Raw genomic sequence first — 26831 nt, forward strand, 5'->3', positions numbered from 1 at the left:
ATTATTTAACTCATCGGCCGATTCAGGGGGGAGGAACTATTAAAAACCACTTCCCGTTTTGTGACAACAAATTAGAACAACTAAAGGAAAGGTTTCAAATGTTGGCTAACAAAAGTCCAAGGTCTATGCACAGCATGGCCAGATGTCCTGGGAAAAGAATGACTACAGGTGCAGAGAAACACCAGTAATAAAGCATAGCACAAACGTGAAAATGCAGCAAAGGAACGACTGTAGGTGTATTTTCATCACAGAAAAGAAATGCTAAAACTACCATATAATATCATTTCTAACCTGGCCAAGAAACCAGAACTGGGGGGATACTGATCATGGTGCAATTTAGAGGGATGTAGGCCACGAAATCTGCTCCTGGATGGCCGAAGCCAAATTCAAAACAAATACACCAGAAGGTTGAAACTGCCAAAACTAACCTACTAATTGTGCCCTTGGTACACCACTTCAAGGATGAAAGAAAGGAAAATGCTTTGTAAGTAATTACAACCAGTGGAAATGAATGGCTCAGAAAGGCATTCCATAATGCCAGTGGGGGGCGGTGCCGTGCAGTGCACAGAACACTCTGGAGCCAAACTGCCTGTGTTGGAACCTTGGGTCTGGCCCTTGGGTTCTTCATCAGTAAACTGCATAATAAAATAAGTTAGATTTTTGACCAGTGATAAACAGGGTGTCCTATGATAGTTAGTTAGCCCTTCCTTGGAGCTATACAATAGGTTTCTTTATGCCACAACTTAAATGGAAGGGGCAAATTCATTCAAGCATTTACTGCAAGGCACGGTGTGTGAGGTTGCAGATAAAAGATCAGGAAGACAGGTCCTTCCCTCTCAAAGAGCTCCAAGTATAACTTGAGAAGTAAAAAAATGGGTTCGACCAAGGTTCAGGTTTTCTGTTTAGGAACAGGGTAAAATCATTTATTAATATTTGCTTAATGCTCCAAAAAAAAAAGGGAAAAAATTCCTCATTTATACTAAACGTTGTTGTTGAAAGTAATCTACAGTGATAGCTGTAATTTTAAAATGCACCTGGGTCTGCAAAAATTAGCACAAAGATAAAATAACCTAGAGGCTGGGGCTTCCCTGGTGGCGCAGTGGTTGAGAGTCCGCCTGCCGATGCAGGGGACGCGGGTTCGTGCCCCGGTCCGGGAGGATCCCACATGCCGCGGAGCGGCTGGGCCCATGAGCCATGGCCGCTGAGCCTGCACGTCTGGAGCCTCTGCTCCGCAACGGGAGAGGCCACAACAGTGAGAGGCCCGCGTACCGCAAAAAAAAAATAAATAAAAAAATAACCCAGAGGCTGCCACTTTAGGCTCTGCATTTTCTCCATCCTGCAAAGGAAGGAGGAAGACAGCAGAGAAGTACTCTAAATGGATTTCTATCTTCTATTACAAACAGCAAGGTGGGTGTATTTGACTTGCCCTCTTTTGTCTATAAATACTGCTCAACTATGAAGCTACTAGGCAAAAAAACACTGAATGAAAGCAACACCACTGTGCCTTGAGTTTCTAGTTATTCATAAAAGTACCCCCTGCCCTTGTTCCTTCCTTTTGTGTGTCCATCAATTAACAGCCTCTAACAGAGATGTGTGATCTCCCACTTACGAGTCTCAAGAGGCAGGACACTGTATTAAACTGCATAGAAAGAAACATATGTTTAGGTTTCTATGGAGTTTAAGAACAAATTTTACTAAAATATTTAAAACATTATGGGCAACAAAGATTTACTATTTACAGGATTAAATTAAAAACTTCTGAGGTTGGGTGGGTGAAAGATGAGAGTGGTAACTCTCATATGTTAAACTGTACTCTAAATTCTTAAAAATGTTCTCTCAATGGCAGAAGGTCTCCGAGTGGGTATTTGTATTTCCTGCACCATGGCTTGTCTCTGGGGCCTGTATCTGACAAAAGGTTCACTAACCTCGTGGTAAAAAATACTCACGATTATTCAAAGTTTTAAAAAATAATACAGTAAAAATTCCAGGCACTAAGGTGGCAGGCTTTATAGACGACCGTAAAGAATTATTAATTTTTAAACTCTTGACTATCAATAAAACTCTTAATGGGAAAGAGAAAAAAAAATCTTTTGGTTAATAGTATAAATCAAAATGTAGGCATTTACAGTGAAAGTGAAGGCAAAGACTCAGGAGGAAATCACACACCTTTAAAGGTCTTTAAGAATCAGAACGTGTTTTGTTAATTTAGCTATTGATACAAAGCCAGCTGCAGGAGAAAAACAATTTAACAAAAAGGAAAACAATGAAGTGCTCTCTGTGGCTCTGGCTAGAGAAGTAAAACACTGTTTGGCAAGTGCTCTTCCTCATACACATTCTTAGTCTGATCCCCCGTATGTCACCAGCGTGGCTGACATAGTATCTGTGTTCCTTCTTGTCAGGCCCAGAAGCAGCAGAGATAACAACTGGGACAATGAAAAGGAAACACATCCCTTGAGATTAATTGGACAGGAAGGGCTTTATTAATGAACTCCAGGAAGGACTGAGGACAGAAAAGCAGAGTATCCAACGGACTAAATGAGGTAAAACAGAAAGAAGTTCACATTGGGCAAAAGGCAGGAAAAGGAGCTTAAAGAAAAATGAAAAAAGTGCACACAAATTCAGAGAAACACGTGTGCCTTCCCCCACATCAGAACAAGAGCAAAAAAGTATACACTCATGTCTTCTCAAGGTTAAATGAATTATACTTATTACTATGAAGAAAACTGCAGTACATAACTAATAAAAACTGAAAGAGTTCTATGCTGAATATGTTATTCTGTGTGTTTATGCTAAGAAGTTTCTATACCTGGAGAAATACTGTCCCAAATCAACTAAAAGACTAATAAAAGAAACACCTGGATTTGAAAATGAAAGGAACTCCCTAGTAAAATATAAGCAACACTTTCAATTGTTTTGGGTCCTTGTTTTAAGGAACAGTTTTTTGGTTTTTTTTTTTTTAAACCTCTGGGATTAAAAATATGTTATGAAGCTGCACTGTACTCTGAAAAAAGAAGCTGAAGCATTTTTGAACATTGTTTCTTGCCAACTTACTTCAAAAAGATGCTGTAAAGGATTGGACTGGAGTTTTTCTTCATAGCCAAACAGCTGGAAGCCAGTTCCCAAAAGACCTAGCACAGTAATCCGTAAATGAAAAGATTATACAATCGAACAGTAGAGAACAGTCATGGCAGGGAACAGGTACAGTTCTATAAAAAGATTAACCTCTCATAATTATGCATCCTGAAAATATTGCAAAACACACACTATCACGTTCTGCTACCTCATAAACTGACACAAGTCAAATTCAATATATTGAATCATAAATTCAATATATTGAAGAGCTCACTGAAATTAGTTCCACAGAAACCAAAAGACTATGAGCTCATCCAAGGCAGAGCCTGGGACTAAATTATCTTTATGCTAACGGTGCCCAACACCTCCCTACAAGACACTAATAAAACAAGCATTTATTGAGCAGCTACTCTGTGGAAGGACATCGTGATGCCAGGCACTAGACACTCAAAATTTGTGAAAAGAAACTGATGGGAAGTGTTTTCAAATCTTACTTTTTAAACTTGTAGGTGTGAAAATAAAACAAGGTAGGATTAGCTTAGTGTTACAATATTAGTTCTTAAATAACTGAAGATAAAACTTGAAACAGCCCTGATTACTTCTCCCATTCAAGGTGACCAAGAGACATAATGCTTTGATCTGGCCGATCTGCTTTGATTGTCTTTTATTTGCCAATTTTTTTTTTTCTTTTAGTCTTTGATGATAAGTTCAGAGTTCAGGGAAGGTATTAATTTCAACCTTTTTAAAAAAAATAATAATTGAGGTTTGTAAGCTACAATGAAAATTCTTAGTATGGACTGTGAATATTTATACTCTTAATATATTTTGCTAAAAGATGACCACAATTTTGGATGAAAGGATAGATGCAGGCTGGGCCAAGAGTAATTACAGGTAGTGCAATTACTTTAAAAACTAATCTGTTTCTACAACTGTATCAGTTACCTAGCTTCAGATCTAAAGGAGCAATTGCCACTACTGGGCCTTGCTGATGTACATTTTTCTATGTAGGCTCAGCAGAAAGTGGGATGTTACTAAACACGGGGTAGACAATCTTTGGGGCTTAGACAGGAGCTAGAAGGATGACTAAAACATATACCAGCACTATTCACTTTCAAGCAAGAGCAAATGTGATTATGATTCAGGGTCTTGGGAGTAGGGTGTGGAAAGAGTGTTCTAAAAAACAGAAATAGGAAAAGTAAAGGCCAATTCCATTTAACATTCAACGTAATACATTTTCAGAAACTAATTCTGTACTTAGGAACTGTCTGCCAACTTTTAATAGGGGATAGCTGAACAGCCAAAATTAAAACTCTTCAACAATGATGGTTATAATGGAAATGTTGACAGATCATTAACCATAGTAGTCCTTTAGGAAAAAACCACTACAATAAAATCCTGCAGCTAAAATGTAATGAATATCATAATCACGTATTTGCTAATGGCTGTGAAATGCGTGAATAGGCCAAACTGATATAAAGAGGATGCCATCTATTAAATCAGACTGTTCAGCCTAGAGCCCAAACCACTGTGAACTGCAGGTGGGTTTATAAAATGCAGGGCATGTTTTCTGTTCCTCCACAGTGAATAGTAAGGGCACTGTTAGGTTCAAGTTGTACCCTTTTTAGGGTCTAAAAAGGATTCTAACTGAAAGGATAATATTCATAAGAGAAGGTCACGATAAATCTGTCTTCCGGAAACTGATTTCATTTCACTAGATATGGAACATAATAGTATCAGTGAACTTCAGAACTGGCAGTGCACACTGCACTTTATAGAAGCTTTAAAATGTTACGCAGCCTTTCTTTTGGAGTAGTATTGTGAAATACTTCCCAAGACAGATTCATTCATTATTCTGAGTGCCTCTTAAGTGCCAAGCACTATGGATACAAAAATAAGTACGACACAGCCCATGCTTTCATGGAACATTTCACCTAGCAGAGGAGAGAAGCACACAAAAGAATTCAGTAAGAGAGAAGCCTATTTGAGTAAAGCTGGGTACTAGGAACTTGGTGATGTGAGAAAGTGGGCAAGGGTGTCTCTGGCTGTCAGAATGCTTTTCAGAGGTGACACTAGGGCTGAATCTTAAAAGGCACCTGGTAGCTGCCAGAGATTTTAATAAAAAGTTCACATTTCACATGCTACCAGTCCTTCACTACCACAGCAACTTCATTTATCCCGTCCTTCCACACCCTGATTACTGCAGTATATGAGCTACGAATGGTTCTGAGTAAACTCATGACATTAGAGATAATCTGTGGCACTGAACTGTTTGGGTCTCACTCTTCTCTTTCTCTCTTTTCTTTTTGACCCTCACCCTCACCGCCCCCCTCTGCCACTTGTACAATTTAAGGGGAAGCCAAAGTATCCCAGTTTGTTCTTCCTTTACACCACCGGCCCAGGGTACAACATTTCATGTAGGATGGACCAGGGAGGCTGGACTTCACTAGTTTTAAAAATGGCAGGGCTGTGGTTGAGAAGGGTGTATACCTAGGCTTACTTTTCCCCTAATACATACTTCTACATTTAACTAACCAATGTAAGCTACTTTTCTTTAATAAAACCAAAAAAGTCTGTATTTATCAGGTCTCGTTCTGATTGTATGAAGCTTCCTTCCTGAAAACTTACTTGTATGGTGAGAATTACTCTAATAATATATAAGATTTATGCAAAAGAGCCATTAGGGGAAAAAAGCAGGTAGGAGGCACTACTTCATCCAATGGAATTCTGCCTGTATTCTGTCCAGGTGATTAAGTAATGAGATATTAAAAGAAATTAAACTTAACGATATGAAAAATAAAGCCTCAGATTTACTTACCAAACTGCATGCCCCAATCCCCAAGATAATTTATTCTTGTTACTTGATGTCCTAAAGCTTCTTTGAGATTTGCTATAAAATTTCCTAGTAAATCAATAAAATACACAGTTTCTCATTATCCATTTTGGTATAAGAACCATGTGCTTCTCTAATATCAAAGCATAACACAGAAAATTCTTTTGGCAAAATTTACTAACAATTTCTTTTTACTAAAACATTCATTATTGTGTTTTCATCTACGTTATGGAAAGGGAGTAAGAAATTATTTTGGAGGAGGTAGTTATTCTAAAGAGCCTCACAATTTTCAACAACATTAATGGGGGTTAGGAACACATGTTCAAGTAATTGCGATTCCAAGTCAATTCCAAGGACAGAAAATAACAGAATCTCAGTAGTTAAAAAAGAAATATATAATTTGGCTATGTCCTAAAGAACCTAGCCATACCGATTTTTCTTTTTCTAAGTAGCCCATTCCACCTTCTTTCCATCACGAAGTCCATCCTCTCATGTTGCTCCCTAACTAACAGCACATAGCAGTCCAAGGCCTCCACCTTCCTGTACTGCTGATGCTGGTTTGACATTTGACCTCTATTCCACTCTCCTTCTAGTGTGCCCTCACATACTGCAGAGGCTGGAAAGCTAAAAATAACACTCCCCAGAATCTCTGGCAGTTAGGGTTCCAGAAGTCATTTAGGTTTGGGCAATTTGATACACTTTGTATGTGATCTAGAAGGCAGAAATGAGGTGGAAAGGGAGCTACCTTTATTTTTTCTGACAAGCACAGTAGCGGAGGCTTTGTTTTTTAGTGGCATCACTACTAGAGGTCCTAGTGTCCTGTCATCTGACCTCCAAGGGAAGTGAAAGATAGGGTATGGGTGGCCTCTTTTGCTAGTTTGAATTCTAGAAGGCACGGCAGTAGTAGTGGCAGTTTCCTGACTGTGGCAGTGGCAGTGATCGCAGAAAAGGCAGAAGCTCCCTTGATGATCAAGTTCTATGGTATAGTTTTGTGAGTCATCTATGTCAGCTTAATCCAAAGCTTCTTCAGCACTCCCAACAACTTTGCAAACTATTCGATATCCCATAGTAAATTCCTTCCTGCTTTTACTAGAGTAGATCTAGTTTTCTGCAAATAACCCCTCGCCAATATGCACAGCTGACAAAGTACTGCAGCTACTTCTCCAGTTTCCCTACTTCTAGATTTTCCCAAGGTATATGGTCTCAGCAACAGGATTCACCTTTTGCAGCTGGTACTCAGACTATATTCCTATTTTTCTTAGCACCTTAGTATCTTATAAGTCCAACTAAATGTCTGAACCTAGGCTTTTGGAATTAGACTGCCTAATTTCAAATCCTGGCTGCAATACTTACTAGCTGTGTGATTTCGGGAAAGTTACTTTTGGTATCTGAGTTTCCTCATCTATAATCAGCAGTACTTAATAAACCGGGCTATTGTGAAACTAGTTGAGATAATACATGAAAACACTTAACATGGTAAGTTTCAATAATTATCTCTTCCTGGTTCAAATATTTCCCTTAACAACTGTCAAACAACTATCATGTTCAACCCTATGCTTTTGACTTACTCATGTAAGACAACAGCTTTTCTTATACATTGTATTACTTATATTCTTTTTCATCAAGTCCTGTCATTTCCTCTCTTAAAATGCTGCTTGAGAACTTTGTAACAATGAGAGCTGACTAGTGCCGTAACAATCTATGCCACAAATACTGATTTCTCCAAGTCCTTAAAGTATTCCAGTACGGAATAAATGACTTTCTTGTAAGCATGCAAAAGACAGATTTCTATACCGGAAGACAGATTACATGAGATAAACTCCAAAATCCCTTCCAATTCTAATATTATACAATTCTAACTGCAGCTTTAAGATTGGGCTGCTACACAATGTCATGCTTTAAGTAAATGGAAACCATAAGCCTATTATACACTGAAGCATTACAGCCAAGAAGTACAACACTATAGTAATTTCTCTTTATTAGGATAGTCTTGTTTCAATTTTCAGTCTTGAAAACTCCAGTTAGTACTCACATGACTGAGACTGAGTTTCTTTTATATAACAAATATGAACAAAAAAATTGGGAGGATGACTATCAATCCCATATAACTATTTTCATTTCAGCATCTTTCAGTTCTTCTTCATATGCATACATATTTTTAACAAGTTAAAATCAAAACATACATACCAGTTAAACCTGGTTTCTGAGTTAATCTTTTGGTTTTGAAACAAATTCTTTTTGCTATTTCTAAACCAATTTTTTCCATTTTTTGGGTGATATTTAATTAGCATTAAGCTCATATAAATTTCAACTTCTTTGTTTTTTGTCCTTTTGTTACTTAAGCCTTAAACCATTAGACTGTATCACCAAATACAGCCCTGAAAGGCATGCTCAGTATTTTCTGTGAAACGAATGACACTTACCTATGATGGTAGAACGCAAATGTCCAACATGAAATTTTTTGGCAACATTAGGTGAACTGCAAGATAATTGCAAAAGTTTACTTTTTCTGTTCTAAGAACAAGAGTTCTAAAATGAACTAGGTCATAGCTCCATAGTTTAATACAATTGTGGACTAAAGCCTTTGGTAATTTAGGGCAAAGATAGCTAAAGATTAGACATTTAGAGCAAAGATAAATTAGATCTCAGAAAGAACCATCCTTAGTGAAATTGATCCTCTGACTCATGAGGTAGTCACATAACATACACAGAAGTGGCACACTTAGGAAGCAGGTACATTTGAGGACTGATAAAAAGATGAGGAAATTCAGAGATATGTTGTGATACAAACAATGTACATTATTAGAAATTAAGTTTAGTGCACTACTTCTCAGTTCTTTAACTTCTTAAAAATTACTGGGGACCCCAAAGAAATTTTGTTTATATGAGTAATATCTATCAATATTTATTGTATCAGAAATTAAAACAAAAATATAGAACTATTTATATATAAAGCTTCCCAGGATAACCAGAAATAGGATTTACCACTCCAAATTCTCAAGCAACACATTTATTAATCTCGGTGGTTGAGAAGTTGTAATCAATAACTTAACAATAGCAAATGCTTCTAGAGCACACTCACTATCTGACAGGCACAGTTTGACATACTTTACATGCATTAATTCACTTAATGCTCAGAAGAGCTGTGATGTAAGGTACTCTCATATTTGTGATGAGGGACTTGAGATACAAAAAGGAAAAAAGATAATGAAGCGAATTTGGCAATATCTTGAGGACTCTTGAACCTGGGTGATGAGCCTATGGGACTTAACATACCTTTCCTCTATTTTGTGTATGTTTGAAAATTTCGTAAGTTTTTCAATATTAAAAAAAGATACATTAACTAGAACACAGCTGGTTAAAATTGGTAAAGGGACTTCCCTGGTGGCACAGTGGTTAAGAAACTGCCTGCCAATTCAGGGGACACAGGTTAGATGCCTGGTCCAGGAAGACACCACATGCCATGGAGCAACTAAGCCCGTGCGCCACAGCTATTGAGCCTGAGCTCTAGAGGCTGCACGCCACAACTACTGAAGCCGAGGTGCCTAGAGCCCGTGCTCTGCAACAAGAGAAGCCACCGCAATGAGAAGCCTGTGCACCCCAACCAAGAGTAGCTCCCACTCACTGCAACTAGAGAAAGCCCGCGTGCAGCGAAGACCCAATGCACCAGAAATAAAAATAAATAAATTTATATTAAAAAAGAAAAGTGGTAAAAACAGAGCTTAATCTTGGTCTGTCTCCAAAGCCTTGTTATCAATATTTCCCCTTTTAAGGGTATTACCATTTAAAAACTTGATCCTACAGATACCTGTGCACAATTGTGAAGTCATGAAACTATAAGGATACTCATTTAATCATTATTTAGAAAGAAAGCAAATGTTCTTCAATAGGGTTAAAACAACCAGCAAACAAGAAAGATATATAAAACACTGGTTTTATGAAACTAAACAACAGGACAGTGAAGGACTGTGATCCCTATGAGAACGTCAGCCAACAGGGTGACCCTTAGGACTGCCTTACTAGCAAATTCGGGAGATGAAGCTAAAGCAGAACAATCTATACCATGAAATGTTTATATTAGAAAGGAAGAAAGGTTTCAAATCAATGACCTAAGGCTCTCCTATAAGAAACTAGAAAGGGAGGCTCAAACCAAATCCAAAGTAAGCAGAATAAAAGAGAGTAATACAGATGAAGGTTAAAAAAAAAAAAGACAGAGAAACTGTTAGATATCCTAATTGCAGTGATGGTGATGAGACCTGGACATCTTTGACAAAACTCATCAAATTACATGTTGAAATATGGTGAACTGTATTGTACTGTATGTAATTATACCTCAATAAAGCTGATTAAAAAAATCTCCAGACAACAGAATACTATGAAACAATAAAAATAAGCCAGCCCTGGATGTACTGATATTAGAGGAATGTAAGCTACATTGTTTGAAGAAAAAAGCAAGGAAAAGAACAGCATATAATGTGTGTGATCTGTTTACAAATGCAAAGAATAACTCTAGGTGGGTAAGCAAGAAACTGGTATTGGTGAATGCCCGTATGGAGAGAACTGGGAAACTAGGTTAGGGAGTACACATCCTTCTTACTGAATACCCATCTGTAATCTTTGAATTTTTAAAAACTAGGTATTTATATTATCTGTCTAATAATAATAAAAAAGCTTTCACATTGTTTTAAAAAACTGAGTATAGTTGATTTACATTATAGAAGTTCCAGGCATACAACAGTGAATCACAACTTTGAAAGATTATACTCCATTTATAGTTATTATAAAATGTTGGCTATAGTCCCTGTGCTGTACAATATATCCTTGTAGCTTATTTTATCCATCGTAGTTTGTATGTCTTACTCCCCTACCTCTACCTTGCCCCTCCCCACTTCCCTCTCCCCACTGGTAACCACAAGTTTGTGCTCTACATCTGTGAGTCTGTTTCTTTTTTGTTATATTCATTAGTCTACGTTTTAGGTTCCACATATAAATAATAACATACAGTACTTGTCTTTTTCTGTCTGACTTATTTCACTTAGCACAATGCCCTCCAAGTCCATCCATGTTGCTGTAAATGGCAAAATTTCATTCTTTTTATGGCTGAGTAGTATTCCATTGTGTGTGTGCGCACGCACGTGTGTCTTCTTTATCCAGTCATCTGTTGATAATACTTAGGCTGCTTCCATATCTTGCCTACTTCCATATCTTGCCTAGTTCAATAATGCTGCTATGAACATTGGGGTGCATGTATCTTTTCGAATTAGTGTTTTCATTTTCTTCAGATGTATACTCAGGAGTGATATTGCTGGATCATATGGTAGCTCTATTTTTAGCTTTTTGAGGAACCTCCATACTGTTTTCCACAGTGGCTGCATCAATTTACATTCTCACCAACAGTGCACGAGGTTTCCCTCTTCTCACATTTTTGCCAACATTTGTTATTTGTGGTCTTTTTGATGATACCCGTTCTGAGGTGTGAGGTGATATCTCCCTGTGGTTTTGATTTGCATTTCTCTGATGATTAGCCATGTTGAGCTTTTTTTTTTTTAAAAATAAATTTATTTATTTATTTATGGCTGCATTGGGTCTTTGTTGCTGTGCACGGGCTTTCTCTAGTTGTGGCGAGCGGGGGCTACTCTTCATTGCTGTGTGCGGGCTTCTCACTGCGGTGGCTTCTCTTGTTGCAGAGCACGGGCTCTAGGCACGTGGGCTTCAGTAGTTGTGGCTCTCAGGCTCAGTAGTTGTGGCTCGCGGGCTCTAGAGCGCAGGCTCAGTAGTTGTGGCGCACGGGCTTAGTTGCTCTGTGGCACGTGGGATCTTCCAGGACCAGGGCTCGAACCCATGTCCCCTGTATTGGCAGGCGGATTCTTAACCGCTGTGCCATCAGGGAAGTCCCCCATGCTGAGCATCTTTTCATGTGCCTGTTGGCCATAGCTTTTGTACTTTTTCTTTAGAATTAGAAGAACTGAGTCTATCTAGGGCTTCACAAAACCTCCCTTGAAATCATCAATTTGCCATTCTCTACATTCCTGCTCGGAAGGGAATACAATGATATGGAAAATACAAATTCAATTCCTTTGGCAATCAAAGTAACTACTATGAATACAATTTGGACACTTTACTGGAAATTAAAAAAAAAATCTTTCATGTAATTTCCTCAATCTTGTAAGAAAAGAGATAATATTACTCTTATTTTCCATACAAGAAAAGAGACTAGAGAAATAAACTGTCCCATCCAAGATGACTGAATCAGTTACTAAGTGAAAAATGGTACCCTGATCTCCTGGACTTCCATATTACCAGAGGTCCTCAATTTGTTTTTTGAGAACACTTCACACTGGGGAACAGCAGGGAGTGGGGAAGATTGTGTTGACGAAAGAAGAGGAAAGGCTACCACTGCGGACTGTGCTCCTGCAGATTTGATTTGAACAAAATAGGAAAGGCTGACTCTGTAGAGAGGAGAGAGGCAACAGTAGTCAGCTTCAATTCTTACTCTACCTACCATGTGGAGCCCAAGCCCAGGGAGGACAGTCATCTACACTGGCACTTTATCACACTGCTCCTGGATCAGACAAAATATAGGGAAACCAACCACATATCAATATATCAGGGAGGCAGGAAAGGTTAAGGATACAGGATTCAGAGTTAGCTCTGTGACTATGAGCAGGTTCCTTGACCTATCATCACCATCATCATCTCAATATAAGGGGCAAGCTTCTTGAACACAGTGATTCTATCTCTTGCTTTGAGGGGAAAGTTGCCTGGTCTATTAGAGAAACTATGTAGTTAAACAAATTCTCTCCTCCCACCTCTCTCATTTTCAGGACAAATTCAAGAACAATGTTTTCTATCAGTTTTTACCCTCTCCTCTACCTGTTTCTCTACTTTGAAACCACAATGATAAGCGCCACAGCAACTGGAAAACTTCTAAGGGAGAAAGCAGCTATGGTCCCACAGCAATGCCAGATGAAAAATAACAGAGAGCAAAGATGGCTGCTGGGAAATGGACTCTGCTTTCATCAGCATTCAGATGCTCATTTAAGTTCCAGCTTTCCTTAACTGCTTTAGAAAAACGTTGAGAGAGGCAAATCCATAAGCAAATAAACTGCCCTTCAAAAAGCCTATAGACTACAGCTCAAATAGAACATGTTATTTTTAGACATAAGCATAAACAAAAAAGAGCATTATATGGGAAACACAAACTTTGGAGAAAAGCCAAAGAATCAGTGAGCAAGAAAGACTACGGTCTTGGTATTTTGAGCTTGGCTGGGGAGAAGGGATGGTGAAGAGGAAGTGAACGTTGAGAAGAAGGCATTAAAAGGGAGCACTGGTGGCAACTTTTCACGTGTTCATGTTTCAAGAAACTTGTGATGGCACTATTTCAAGGGTGAATGTGTAGTAACAGATATTATTCTACTTTGCTACTGATTTTCCTTTGCTGTTGGTTAGGTAAGAGCAAGGAGTGTACAAGTACTGAAGTACCTCCCCAGAGAAGGGTATGTGTCCTGCATCACTGTAAAGACATGAATGAAAAGAATTAAAGGTGGGCATCACTGTAAAGACATGAATGAAAAGAATTAAAGGTGGCTACAAACTCTTTGCCACTCTCCATTAAGAGATGTAATCTACTCCCTTGCTCTGAATCAGGGATGATCTTGTGACTTGCTTTGACCAGCTGACAGTGACAGAAGTGATGATGTGCCTGTTACAAAACCAGATATTTTACTATCTTGGAGCCCTGAGCACCTCTGTAAAGAGGTCTGGCTATTCTGTTGGAGAATGCAGAGAGAGAGATGCCTGGCCAGCCCTCAGGTGAGATGCCAGACAAGTAAATGAGCCACCCGGATTTCTAGCCCTAGTATAATGTCTAGATGACCAGAGTTGCATAAGTGACCACAGGCAAGTAAAAGAATCATTAGGCTATGTCCTCCCTGATTTCCTGGTCTACAGAGTCATGAACACTAAAGTGGTTGTTGTTTTAAGACACTAATCAGGAGTGTGGCAAACTTTTTCTTAAAGAGCCAGATAGTAAATATTTTAGGCCATCTGGTCTCTATCTCAATTATTCAACTCTACTGTACTCAACTGCCATTAGAGTATGAAAGTAGCCACTGTGACAATATGTAAATGAATGTGCAAGCCTGTATTCCAATAAAACTTTATTTACAAAAACATGGCAGGCTGGATTTTGCCCATGGGCTAAAGTTTGCCAATCCCTGTATCAAGTTTTGTAGTGGCTTGTTATGTAAGAGATGACTGAAATGACGGCAACTTTCCTTGGGGGATGGCCTTAGTGTAGTTCCTCTCTGGGGTGAGGATGACTGCAGAAGTCCCTCTCTGTTCTTTTGATGCAACAGCGTTTACACTAAACTTTAAATATCTTGATTGGAGCGCACCGGTAGCGTAAGATTTATTCATAATATATATCTGCTCCATAAAATGGTTAGCTTACTCAACAATCAGTCCTTATCATAAACAGATGAGTTTACCCAGTCTTAGAGGGTCTGCTTCTTCTAAGAACATGACTGAGCGGCAGAGACAGTACAAATGTGGAATCCATAAAACCCATTCACCTCTGATTACCCCAGGTACTAATCATAACTAAGTTTAACTAAGTTATCATCATAAATTATAATAATGAGTTAGAAAACTTGAAATAATATCTGCCATGTCAATTTTTAAAAATCTTCCACAAAAACATATACTTAAGACAAAGGCTCTAGCAAGTTCTATCTTTCTAAGTGGGAAAACAGCTCATCGAAGCTCTTCCTTGGCTGTTAGGAAGGCAAATACAATATCTCTAACAATGTTCAAGAGCTGTCATCCTGTCAGCTGTACCCTGAAAGTGACCCCTCTTCTTTTTTGGTTACCTAAAAGCCAGTCATAGATTAGATGGTTTTGTTGATGGCATATAAGAAAGTTATCATGAAGACTATTTAGAGGCACATTAAAACGTCAGGCTATTTCTCTGGTAATTTTAAATAATACGCATTACATGTAATAGACCTTGTGATGTTGGATTCGAATTGGTAACATCAGTAAAAATTGAGTTCCAGTAGTAATAAGCACTCCTACAGTCCAGAACTTGGCTTCTAAATACCTCCCTCACAAAAAGGAACCAGGACTTCTTGGGGGACATGGACAATTCCAGGTCTGAGTAAGGTTGGAACATCTTATGCCAAAAAGAAAAGTACAGCAAGGCTTAAGGGGACATGCAAAGAGAATAAAGGAGCCTAATTTGGGATAATTTGAGTATAAAACCCAGTAATTTAAAAACAATCTTTTCCATGATCCAGCAATCCCACTTCTGGGTATATATCCAAAGGAAACAAATTATCTTGAAGAGAAATCTGTACTCCCATGTTCACTGCAGCATTATTCACAATAGCCAAGGTATGGAAACAACATAGGTGTCCATCAGTAGATGAATGGATAAAGAAAATGTGGTATGTATACATAATGGAATATTATTCAGCCTTAAAAATGAAGGAAATTCTGTCATTTGCAACAACATGGATGAAACTGTAGGGCATTAAGCTAAGTAAAATGAGCCAGACAGAGAAAGACAAATACTGCATGGTATCACTTATATGTGGGATCTAAAGACTAAAAGTCAAACTCCCAGAAACAGAGACTGGAGAAGTGCTTGTCTGGGGCTGGAGGCTGGGGGAAATAAGGAGAGGTTGGTAAAAGGGTGCAAACGTTCAGCTATAAGACGAATAAGTTCTGAGGACCTAATGTATAACAAAGTGACTATGGTTGATAACACTGTATTGTATAATTGAAATTTGCTAAGCAAGTAGAACAAATGTTCTCACACACATACACAAAAAGTAAATATGTGAGGTGATAGATGTATTTACTAACTCAAAGGGGGAAATCCTCTCACAATGTATACATATATCAAATCATCATGTTGTACACTTTATCTTACAATTTTATTTGTCAATTATACCTCAATAAAGCTAAAAATATATATACATACATTACAACACAACAAAGCTTGTTCTCTGATAATCACATTACTCTGAAATTCCTAATATGATAGTAACCATTATCTGTGCTTTAGGAGTCTACTAAAAGGAAGAACAAGATCTTCCAAAAAAAAAAAAACCCACAAAACTGTTAATACATAATTAAAAAAGAAACATAATAACCAGTAGGTAATTTGATTAAAGTCCTAAATTTTTATTCATGGTTTAATGATCAACTCACTGTGATTTTAAGGAAATAATCTAACTAATTTTTAATTTTTCCATGTGTAATTCTGTGAGATCCCAGATGAAAACAGTAAAACACTCACCTGCCCAGCCAGTTGATTAACCAACACGTATGATGGGTAGGCACTCACCTGAACTCAACCACGATCTTCTTCTGGGGAAGGCCAGAAAAAAGTTCACTTTTTAATCCATATTTTGAGCCATCTTCAATCACTTCTTGTAGTACTGTCTGAAAAGTAAAAGGTATGGGACTTAATGAAGAAAAAATGTGCAATTTTCTTAATTATTTTGTTACTGAGAACTAACTATTGCTAATTTTCACATTCTAATTTATGGAACTGAGAATTTTATAGTATTGTTAGCAGTACCACCTTCTTCTATCGCTAATGCTAGTCAGAGCAGTCATAACACAAGTTAACATCTACGGGGCCTCTTTGCCCTTTTATACATCATGTCTATTCATCCTTATAGTAGCGAATGATGTAGATACTTTACAGATGAAGAAACTGAAGCTTAGAGAGGTAATTGCCAAAAGTCCCACAGCAAATAGAAACAACAAAACCAGAAGCAGCATCTAATATATTTTCTTTTTTTTTTTTTGGCTGTGTTGGGTCTTCGTTTCTGTGCGAGGGCTTTCTCTAGTTGTGGCAAGTGGCGGCCACTCTTCATCGCGGTGCGCGGGCCTCTCACTATGGCGGCCTCTCTTGTTGCGGAGCACAAGCTCCAGACGCGCAGGCTCAGTAGTTGTGGCTCATGGGCCTAGTTGCTCCGTGGCATGTGGGATCCTCCCAGACCAGGGCTCGAACCTGTGTCCCCTGCATTAGCAGGCAGATTCTCAACCACTACGCCACCAGGGAAGCCCCAGCATCTAATATTTATCAAATGCATATTATGTGCCAGGCACTGTACTAAACATTTTATATGTATTATATGTATTAATTCTCACAACAACCCTAAGAGATGAGTATATTTTTACAAATGAGGAAACAGAAGCTCAGACTGGTTAAGTAACTTTCCCAAGGTCATACTGCAAAAACTTTGTTCACTCCACAGCTTATGTGTTAAATCTGCATGGTGCTGCTACTTTTGTGATACTAATGATCACAGTAATGGTAGAAAATAAATAAAAATTTATAATTTAAGTTCCTCTTGGCCACATAAGTAAAAAGCAAGGAGATATCACAGAAACTGCCAAAACATATTCCAGGTTAAATAACATAGAATTACTGTATGGTTCACAAAATTCATACTTTATTTTTTGCTAACAATGATGATGCACTTATTTATGTATCTACTTTTTACTGTAGGATTTTGAAATTACTGATAGGTTTTGATTTACTCATACTGATATTTGCTTCACACACAGTATTTGAAGTCCTAAAAATGTAGTTTATGACATGAAGGATTCTACTATCATAAGAGCTGGTTAAGACAGTCACTTTGGGACTTCCCTGGTAGCACAGTGGTTAAGAATCCCTGTGCCAGTTCAGGGGACATGGGTTTGATCCCTGGTCCAGGAAGATCCCACATACTGCGGAGCAACTAAGCTCGTGCGCCACAACTACTGAGCCCGTGCGCGTGGAGCCCGTGCTCCGCAACAAGAGAAGCCACTACAATGAGAAGCTCACGCACTGCAACAACGCAACTAGAGAAAGCCTGCATACAGCAACAAAGACCCAACACAACCAAAGACATAAATAATTAAAAAAAAAAAAAGACAGTCACTTAATGGAAAAGGCAGAGAAGGTAGTAGGAGGCAACAAAGCAACACTTTTAAGAAGCATCTATAGAGTGCCAGGCTCAAGTCTAGATGCTTCTTTGTTATATTTTAAGCCTCACAATCTTAAAATGGGCAACACTTTCCACTTAATAGATGAAAGAACTAAGTGTGTATTTGCCCAAGGACAAAGAAAATATTCTCTTCACTGACACTGTGCATTAGGACATACAGAGAAAGGACTAATATACAAACATCAAGTACAATAGTGCCTGTCCTACATGAGGGACCCATTAAATGTTTGTTACTCCAAGAACATGGGTCACAAGAAGATTGCAAGTGAGAAGGTAAATGTAAATGAGAGGTAATTCATACTCAGATTATTCAAAGGTTAAGGCGTACCCATCCTTTTGACTTTCTATCCCTTTTTATGTAACAGATGGTAGACTCCACAAAAGGTTAACAGTGGTAAGTTAGAATTCTCTTTAACAAATGACCCTTGGTTCATTGATTTCGCCGGCATAAACAAAAAAAAAGCAACTTCAATAAAGGACGATCTTACATGCTCCACTTCCAAACCATTCACTGACAATTCGACCTACCTGCTAACTAGCTAGCTTTTTTCTCTACCATTTCACTGAAAGTGCTCTCAAAATCAGTATTCTAAATGCCAAACCCAATTGAACACTTAAATCGTGTTTAATACATTACTTTATGAATACATTCTTTTCGTAAAATTAAAAAATTAGACAAATTAAGATAAGGCTGAAGTCTAGAGTCCCTTTTGTTCATCTGCCCTAATCCTGGTCCCTTCCTGCTTTCCCCCGGGGTAACTACCTTTCAAGCATCATTTTAGCTGATTACTATTCCCTTCTCCTTGCAACTACCCAGCTTCCTTGGTTGTAGTGACATCATTCTACTGAATTTTGCCTTCCTTTATTTCCTTTGAAGACCCCTCTTCCACTGCCTGCCCCCACTCCCTACCCTGTGCTCCTTTCTTGCTTCTAGCTCCTTACTTTACACTTCTCCTAGGTGTAAAGTCCTAAGACTTTACTACTTACCTACCAGAATCTTGTGCTACAGATTGATAGTCAACTCAGGATTAAACATCTCTCTCAGGCACTTCAAACAGAATATACTCCTCTTCCTTCAACGTTCTTCATTTCCACAAATTTCACTCTGAACCCCCCCAGCTAACCAAGTCAGAAACCTAGGAGGAGTTCCTAAGATCTACCCTTTTCCCTCAACCTCCAGAACCAACCACCTGTTAATCACCAAACCCTGTGCGTGCTGTCTCCTACATATTATAATTTTCCCCTCTGCCCTGGTTTAGACTGTCATCATCTGTCAGCTACACCGCTACAAAAACAACTACAAAAGAACAATAGCACCTAACTATCTCCTTATATAATATACATATTTAATCAGGTCTCTGTTCTGTTTAAAGCCTTCAATGATTCCCTACCACTTAAGAGATTTTCCCAGTTTCTGGGTTTTTACTTTACATGCACATCATTTTTACTTTTAATTTTGAGGAAACTGATTTGTTGAAAGGCACATTGTAATATCCATAAAAATGACAAGTTGTGTTAGTTTTTTTGATGACATATAACTATTAAAATGAAATAAATTTCATAAGCGTAAGAAATACCAAAAAATCATGTGTGCCACCTGTGGTACACATAACACACCATGGAAAATAATGACAGAAGAAAAAGCTGAAACTCTTATGTAGAGCATGTAAGGTCTTTCATACTGTGTAATTTCATATCCTCCCCCATGCCATCCTATGTGCAAATCATACTCAGTCACCTCCTGATTTCCAGACAATGCCATGTTTTTGACTGTACTGTCCCAAACTGTCCCCTCTGCCTGGAATGCCTGCCCTTGTATCTCCCAAGTATATTCTTTATCTTCATCCCAATTCAAGGTTATCTCCCGTCTCTTTGAGACAGAATTACTTTGAGGGAGTAGGGAAAAAAAAAAATTTACATGTACCTTTCTTTACACCAGGACTGCATCTTATACATGCCCTCATTATATGATTCATCCCACTGTCTAGCCATCACACATTACACTGTAATATTTTTTATGCTTTGCTTTTTTAGATCATAAGCTCCTTGAGGGCAAGATACATGCCATTTTGTCTTCAGATTTCAGTAATGCAGTCCCTGGCAAATAATAAGCAGGAAGTTTATTGAATTAGTGGGCACAAAGAAGAATGTCAGTGAGCTAGTAAAGTTCTCTGATATTTTAATAGAGTAAGTTAGAGGCCCATCTATTCACCAATATGTACGTTTAAAGGTAAGAGGTACTCAGTAATGTAAATGTAGGTACATAAAGAATCCATAACCAGAAATTAAATCTTTCAAAGGTTTAACTTTTTGGAATGCTTTAGCAAATTAACAAATATTCCAATAGGCGGGTGCTTTCTGTTTATCCACCACCGTTATATTTTCTGTGGATGATTCTGTCATTTTATCTAATTCTTTATTGGTCAATATATATTTTAAATTTATGTTATATATTTATCTTTGGCTGCGTTGGGTCTTCAGTGCTGTGCACAGGCTTTCTCTAGTTGTGGCGAGTGGGGGCTACTCTTTGTTGCGGTGCACGGGCTTCTCATTGCGGTAGCTTCTCTTGTTGCGGAGCACAGGCTCTAGGCCATGTGGGCTTCAGTAGTTGTGGCTCACAGGCTCTAGAGCATAGGCTCAGTAGTTGTGGTGCATGGGCTTAACTGCTCCGTGGCATGTGGGATCTTCCGGGACCAGGGCTTGAACCCGTGTCCCCTGCATTGGCAGGCGGATTCTTAACCACTGCGCCACCAGGGAAGTCCCTGGTCAGCATTTCTTGACAGCTCTCAAAAGAACTTCTAAGGAAGTTACCACTACTTGACTGGTCAGTTCCTTAGTCAATACCTGAAAAGTGCTTAATCATTAATTCTTTCCATGTGTTCAGCTAATTGACACTACCCATGACTTGAATGCATCCACTGCCTATTGACATAAACTCAATTAGTGAAATAATGAGCAGAGTTAGAGCCACTTAAATCAGTATCTCTTTCTTTTTTTCCCCTTAAGTTTTGTTAGAGCATGCACAGTTGAATTCGGCAAATAAAAATGCATGTGTGCATGCGAAATAAAAAATTGTATTATCCACTGTATATTTCTAAGGCACACCTAAAAAACAGGATTTTGTTTGCCTTTTTCCTATTTGGTTAAACTCATATTTTCTCTTTTTTCTCCCCATAAACTGAATTAACTATTATTCAAAGTTAGTTTCTTCTGAAAGTCATCTATAGACTACTGCCAGGTAGAAGTCTGGTACCAAAGTGATAGTTCTTCACAATGATAAGTTCTTCTAGCTTTGAAAAATGTATTATCTAGTCTCAGAGATTTGGCAGTTCCTACTACATTTAATTTTACATTTTAGCCTCCTACCTTTGATGATGATTTATATGAAGACATTATAAGCCATTATTAGTGATCCAAACCTAAGCTAACATTTAATCATCTCTGGTGCTGCCAGTGCTAGTAATTCAATTGCAATGCAAGAACAGATACATTTTATGCAAGGCTAAGTTTGTACATGTGGAAACAATGATACAAATTCATAATTCTCTGCTTGAGGAGTAAGTTTTGGACATAGATCATTGGCTACATGTGAATCTCAATAACTTTAACATGGAAAAAAAAAGTTTTATAATGGTCCTAAGAAGGATTGAATTTTCTTGATATGATCTGAAAACTTCAGACATGCAAATGAACATTGTTTAAGGCCTGAAAATAATGGAGCCACGTGTAGAAGAAATTAGGCTTTGAGCAGATAAGAATTATTATTAAAAAATTGTAACACAGGTACATTCAATACTCCCTTTTTCAGACTATGGGTGTTCACTGCTCTAGGATGTATCTTTACTGTGACACTGAGCAGGGTACTGTAAGCAATCTGCTTGTTCCTTTAAAGAAAGTCACACTAATATCCAGATCCTCAAAGCTACAAGGAAGGGAAGGTTTCCATGTGAGAAACAGTAGCTGGACCTCAAAGCCCTAACTCTTTCCCTCCGTTGTCAATTGAGAAGGATTTGGGAATATATTTAATAAGTGAGCTAGTGGGCATCCTTAAACAGATAAAATCTCCTAGTTAATTAATTGTAATAAAGCATGAAAATTCATGGCCATTGAAATTTTAAATTATTAACTATGCCTTGCCTCGAAATATAAACTATATTTCTTTCAGCTAAGCTGGCTATAAAGGCAAACTCCATCTACCGTAGCACATTTTCCCATAGTAAAATTGCCTATCAAATGGCCTAAAGTTTGGAAGGCATGTTGGCAAGTTCCATTTCTCCTTCCATAAACACTGAGACAGCAACTGGAGGAAAGAGTCACTTATTTAAAAATGGTACATTAGATTCACTGGTTTGCTAAGTTGACACGAAATGTTATCAAGAGCCCAACAAGTTGTAGACGCTTTTTAAAAAGCTCATAACAAATTTTTCTTGTCCTTGTGACGGATTTTGGTTTAACAAGTTTGTCTTGAACTAACAGTGAAAAAAAGATAAAAGAGTTCAAAGATCTAGAGACAAGCATGAAATACTAACTCTCCTTCAGAAGAATTATAGGGCTGATGGGTAAATGTCTGTAAACTATGTAACCTTGGGAAGAAACTATATTATTAGAAATTTTGGTTTTACAGTTATTTTCAATTCAAGACCATAGCACATACTAAGTCTGACCAATCCAACACTGGTGTGTATTTCTTTTTTTAAATTAATAGACCAAACCATGCATTATGATAAATTTTAAAGTTCAATTGAGATAAAACTGAACAAATGGTCTCATATCCAGGATTACTTGTCCTCCATGGGCTCACTCAAGGGAGACCCAACTCCTCTATGAGGTTTCCCCAACTCCTTCAGGTCATCCAGATTTTACCATATCTGATGTTTCTTATGCTTATTGAATCAATCACTTTTTTAAAAAAATTTATTGTTTTATTAAAAGAACTGTCTTATGGTTTCTCTTATATAAATCTTATGCTTCCAACAGATTATAGGCTACCAGAGAGTGAAACCAGCAGTACTTTTCTTGTATTCAATATGGAGTCCATTAATTCATTTAACAATAGTTATCTCGCACCTACTGCATGCCTGGCACTGTGCTAGGAACTGGGGATGTGAGAAAAACAGATGCTATAAGTCCTAATGGAAATTAGAGTTTAAAGAGCAATAGGCATTAATCAAACTGGGAATTCCCTGGCGGTCTATGGTTAGAGTTCTGCACTTCCACTGCAGGGGGCACAGGTTTGATCCTTGGTCAGGGAATTAAGATCCTGCTTGCTGCGCGGCACAGCCAGGAAAAAAAAAAAAAAAAAAATAAATAAAAAATTAATTAAAAAATAAAGTTATAGAAAAAAGATGTAAGATAGCAACTACAATAAGTTTTGCAAAGGACACATATACAGTGTTGTGAGCGTATATGAATGAAGGGGTCAGAAAGGCACTGCTAGGGAACCTCAAGATCTGTAGGATAAGCAGATTTAACTTGGGGTGGCACTCCAGGCAGAGGGATCAGAATGTGCAAAGATTCTAAGGCAAGAGGAGGCACGGTAAGTTTTAAGAACTGGAGGGAAACCACTGTAGCTGAAGTAGAGGGAATGAGTGAAGGTGCAACAGCTGCAACATAACCCATCCTTACCTTTGTTAATAGTTCTCTGTTTATTTTGAAATTTACAGTCCCTGGACCAGTGCTGATTTCACTCACCACTGTGTCACATTTTAGCTGAAAAGATAACAAATCAAGTAAAACAGGCATGTTATGAAATAGGCTTAATGAGCTTTGTAGCTCTGATCCTATCAGATTGGCTCCCAAGGGCAGCAGGTGGGTCCTCTCTCACAGTCATTGTGTCTGGACCTCGGCTTTAGCCCATCTCCCCAGTTCTGTCATTCTATTTGCATTTACACGTTTTCTTCTTTTCCGGGCTAGAATGCTACTCTGTATTCGAAGTCTCTCTCTTCCACCTTCCCATTCTCTCACTTCAAATTCTCTTTCTAACGTGGAAAAAAGGGAGCATCACTTTACCCCCACCCTATGTACCTTGACATGCAATGAATTCTTTTTATTTCATCCGCCTTGCATGAGAGTGACAGAGCGTGACATTCTGTCAGGGCATCCGCTAGAACAACTCACACCCACACATAAAATGTAAATAATTTAAATGCTCGGTCTTCAATGGATACGCTTTACATTTTTAACCAACTAGATGTTCAAAGCACCCGAGACACCCATGAAGCATGAAGAAATTCCTGCTGTCACTGAGGAGCCACTAGCCTTTATTTTTGAGAACTCACAGGAGAAGGAGGAAATAAATCTTGTAATTAGGATAATTTTATTCCTGGTATACTTCCTGATAAAAATCTGGGGTAATTTTTGTGGTCAAATAAACATTTACTTAGCTACCAAAGCTCCTTTATCATATTCATTCTTTAAACATTTTTTTCTATGAAAGTGACTTTCATTGTTTGGACTCTTCAGTGTGCCCATGCCCTCTTCTGTGTCACATGTAATAACCTTATTTAAAAAAAAAAAACTTCCCCCAAACCTGCTTTTCTGAAGGTATTATGCTAACAATTTAGATGTGGTCATTCACCACAATCCTTTCAATTCCTCTTTTAGATACGGAACCCATCAGAGAAATTAGAAATGGAAGAGGTTTGTTAAATCATCTAACCACTTCTTCTCTGCAATCATGATTCTATTTACATCTAATCATTTCTTCTCATATTTTAACGTTCATCTTCCCAGAAGCTTATTTTTAAAACTGCAACCCACTGCTCTAATTTATCAAGCTTGCTCTCCTAAATTCAGAAGTCCATCCAGCTTCAATCTGTAAATTTAATGAACACTTCAGTCTTCCTGTAAGTAGTTAATCAATAACTTGAATAATGTCAGCTCAAGAGGAATGTTTTATACCTGATTTCAAAAACCATCCTAACCTTATAGTATGCAGCTAAAATAAATTTAAATTATACTTTTCAAGGTGCCTTGGGAAAAAACGCTATTAAATTCATTATTATGGCTGAGATAGCCTGCAGAGATAGCTTGCAGAGTAGTTTTTTCTTTGAAATACTACATTTATTATAATGTCAAAAAGAGATAATAGTGCTAAAGTACCTTCTCTGCCAGTCTCACGGTTTGAAGTTGAATATCTGGTCTTGAATGGTCATTGTTGTTTTCCAATAGAGAATCCACAGAAAGCTGAAAGTCAGCTACTTCTCTAAAGACAGACATTGAAACAGGAAAAGGCTGTTACCTTAAAAACATTACTAGTGTAACAAACAAACAAATGAAAAAGACTAATTACTCTGTGTTCTCTACATTGACACAATTTTATCAGAAGGAATTACACTTTCAAAATATAAAGCAATCAGAAATATCATCACCTTGTATCGATTTAGAACTTTATCTTGCATCACCTTACAAAACTCTTCCGCTTCCCTTACCTAGTTGTAGCTTTATGATATCTCTGTGGGAGAGGCAGAGCAACCACCTTATTTGATAGATGTGAAAAATTATGTCCGGCAAGTTCAACGTCTCCCCTAAAAAATCCTCCTGCAACTAATAAGCAGACTCAGTAAAAAGCTCAAGTCTCTTGACTGCTTCTATCAGTACAAATCTTCTTCCACTATTCCACAAGCTTCCTTCATTCAAGTCCCTTCACTGACCTTCAGATGACCAAAGCACAATTTTTAAAAAATGTTGTAATCTGAGTTTCAACATGAGAGGAAGAATATTCTTCTTAACACTGAGTAGTTCCTTAGGGAGGCAGACAGTGCTGTTCTTTTCATTGGGCTGGTGATGAAACAATGCAAAAACAAAGAAACCAAGAAAGAAACACAAAGCAACCAATTAGTGAAAACAATCCTTTGCTTCAGAAGAGCAGTTATCCCTAGGAAAGGATGGTAGGGAGTGGAATCAAAGAAGTATATACAGGTGGCTTCAATGGTATCTATAATGTTTGATTTCTGAAAACAAAAATTTGGAAAAAAATTAAGACCTGACATATTCGAAAGTGAGCATGAGTGTTCATTACATTATTCGCTATAAATTTTCTGCAGTTTGAAATCTTCTAGGTGTAAAAATAATTTTAATTAATATACAAACATCCACATAATTACCAACACTGAACATCCTCTGATGTTTAATAATGAACTAGAGAATGAGACTTCATGGGCAGGATAAGTGGGTTGAACCATTATCTGTCTAGCCCATCTGTAATGCAAAATAGAGGAGCACAAATCACTTCCTTCTTACCACTCTTGAAATTCAGGCACATGTCTAAAAAATTCTGTGTGGCTTCTGATCACATTAAAGAATCTAGTCAATAATGACCATTAAGAATTTTCCTGAGACTTGAGAAGTGACCAGGGCGGCAGAATTGAAGACCCTGAACTTCCTTCCTTCCACATGCACACCAAAATTGCAGCGATTTACAGAGCAACTATCCATGAAATCCACCTGAAGACTAGGATCTCCTACCACTAAGGAAGGAACCACAATGAAACTAGTAAGGGGCAGAGATGTGGGAGAGTCAAGACCCACAAATGGGAGGATAATTACAATTACAGAGGTTTTCTCCAAGGAGCAAAGCCCCACACTGGGCTCTCCAGCCTGGGGGTCTACACCGGGAAGATGAGCCTGCAGCATTTTGGTTTTGAAAGCCAGTGGGGCTTACTTTCAGGAGAGCCAGAGGACTGTGGGAAATATAAACTCCACTCTTAAAGGGTGCACACAAAATTTCACAAGCTCTAAGACCAGGGCAAAAGCATAACTCGAAAGGAGCATGTGTCAGACCCACCTGCAGATCTTGGAGAGCCTTCCAAAGAGCAGGAGGAAAATGGAGCTCACCCTGGGGACAGAGATGCTGACAGCAGCCAATTTAGGGAGCTCACCCTGTCAGGACACTGGTGCTGGTACGTGCCATTTTGAAA

The 26831-nt window shown here is 38.1% G+C and overlaps 1 protein-coding gene across 7 annotated transcripts in view; it reads right to left on the reverse strand.

Annotated features, from left to right (window-relative positions):
- RARS2 (arginyl-tRNA synthetase 2, mitochondrial) overlaps window positions 1-26831 on the reverse strand; it is a 118918-nt gene that overhangs the window by 51566 nt on the left and 40521 nt on the right. For all 7 annotated transcript variants that reach the window (XR_003793642.1, XR_003793641.1, XR_003793643.1 and 4 more), the window contains exons 3-8: window positions 25015-25117; window positions 23539-23622; window positions 16254-16351; window positions 8326-8381; window positions 5888-5971; window positions 3052-3128 (exon numbers count right to left, since the gene is read on the reverse strand). Coding sequence is in view for 2 of the 7 variants with exons in the window: in XM_029223323.1 (XP_029079156.1) it covers window positions 3052-3128; window positions 5888-5971; window positions 8326-8381; window positions 16254-16351; window positions 23539-23622; window positions 25015-25117 (502 nt within the window). In the remaining 5 variants the exon portion in view is untranslated. The remainder of the gene's footprint in view (window positions 1-3051; window positions 3129-5887; window positions 5972-8325; window positions 8382-16253; window positions 16352-23538; window positions 23623-25014; window positions 25118-26831) is intronic.

This window comes from Monodon monoceros, unplaced genomic scaffold (assembly GCF_005190385.1).
Source record: "Monodon monoceros isolate NGI ecotype Baffin Bay Population unplaced genomic scaffold, NGI_Narwhal_1 Super_Scaffold_15, whole genome shotgun sequence".
Classification (NCBI taxonomy): domain Eukaryota; kingdom Metazoa; phylum Chordata; class Mammalia; order Artiodactyla; family Monodontidae; genus Monodon; species Monodon monoceros.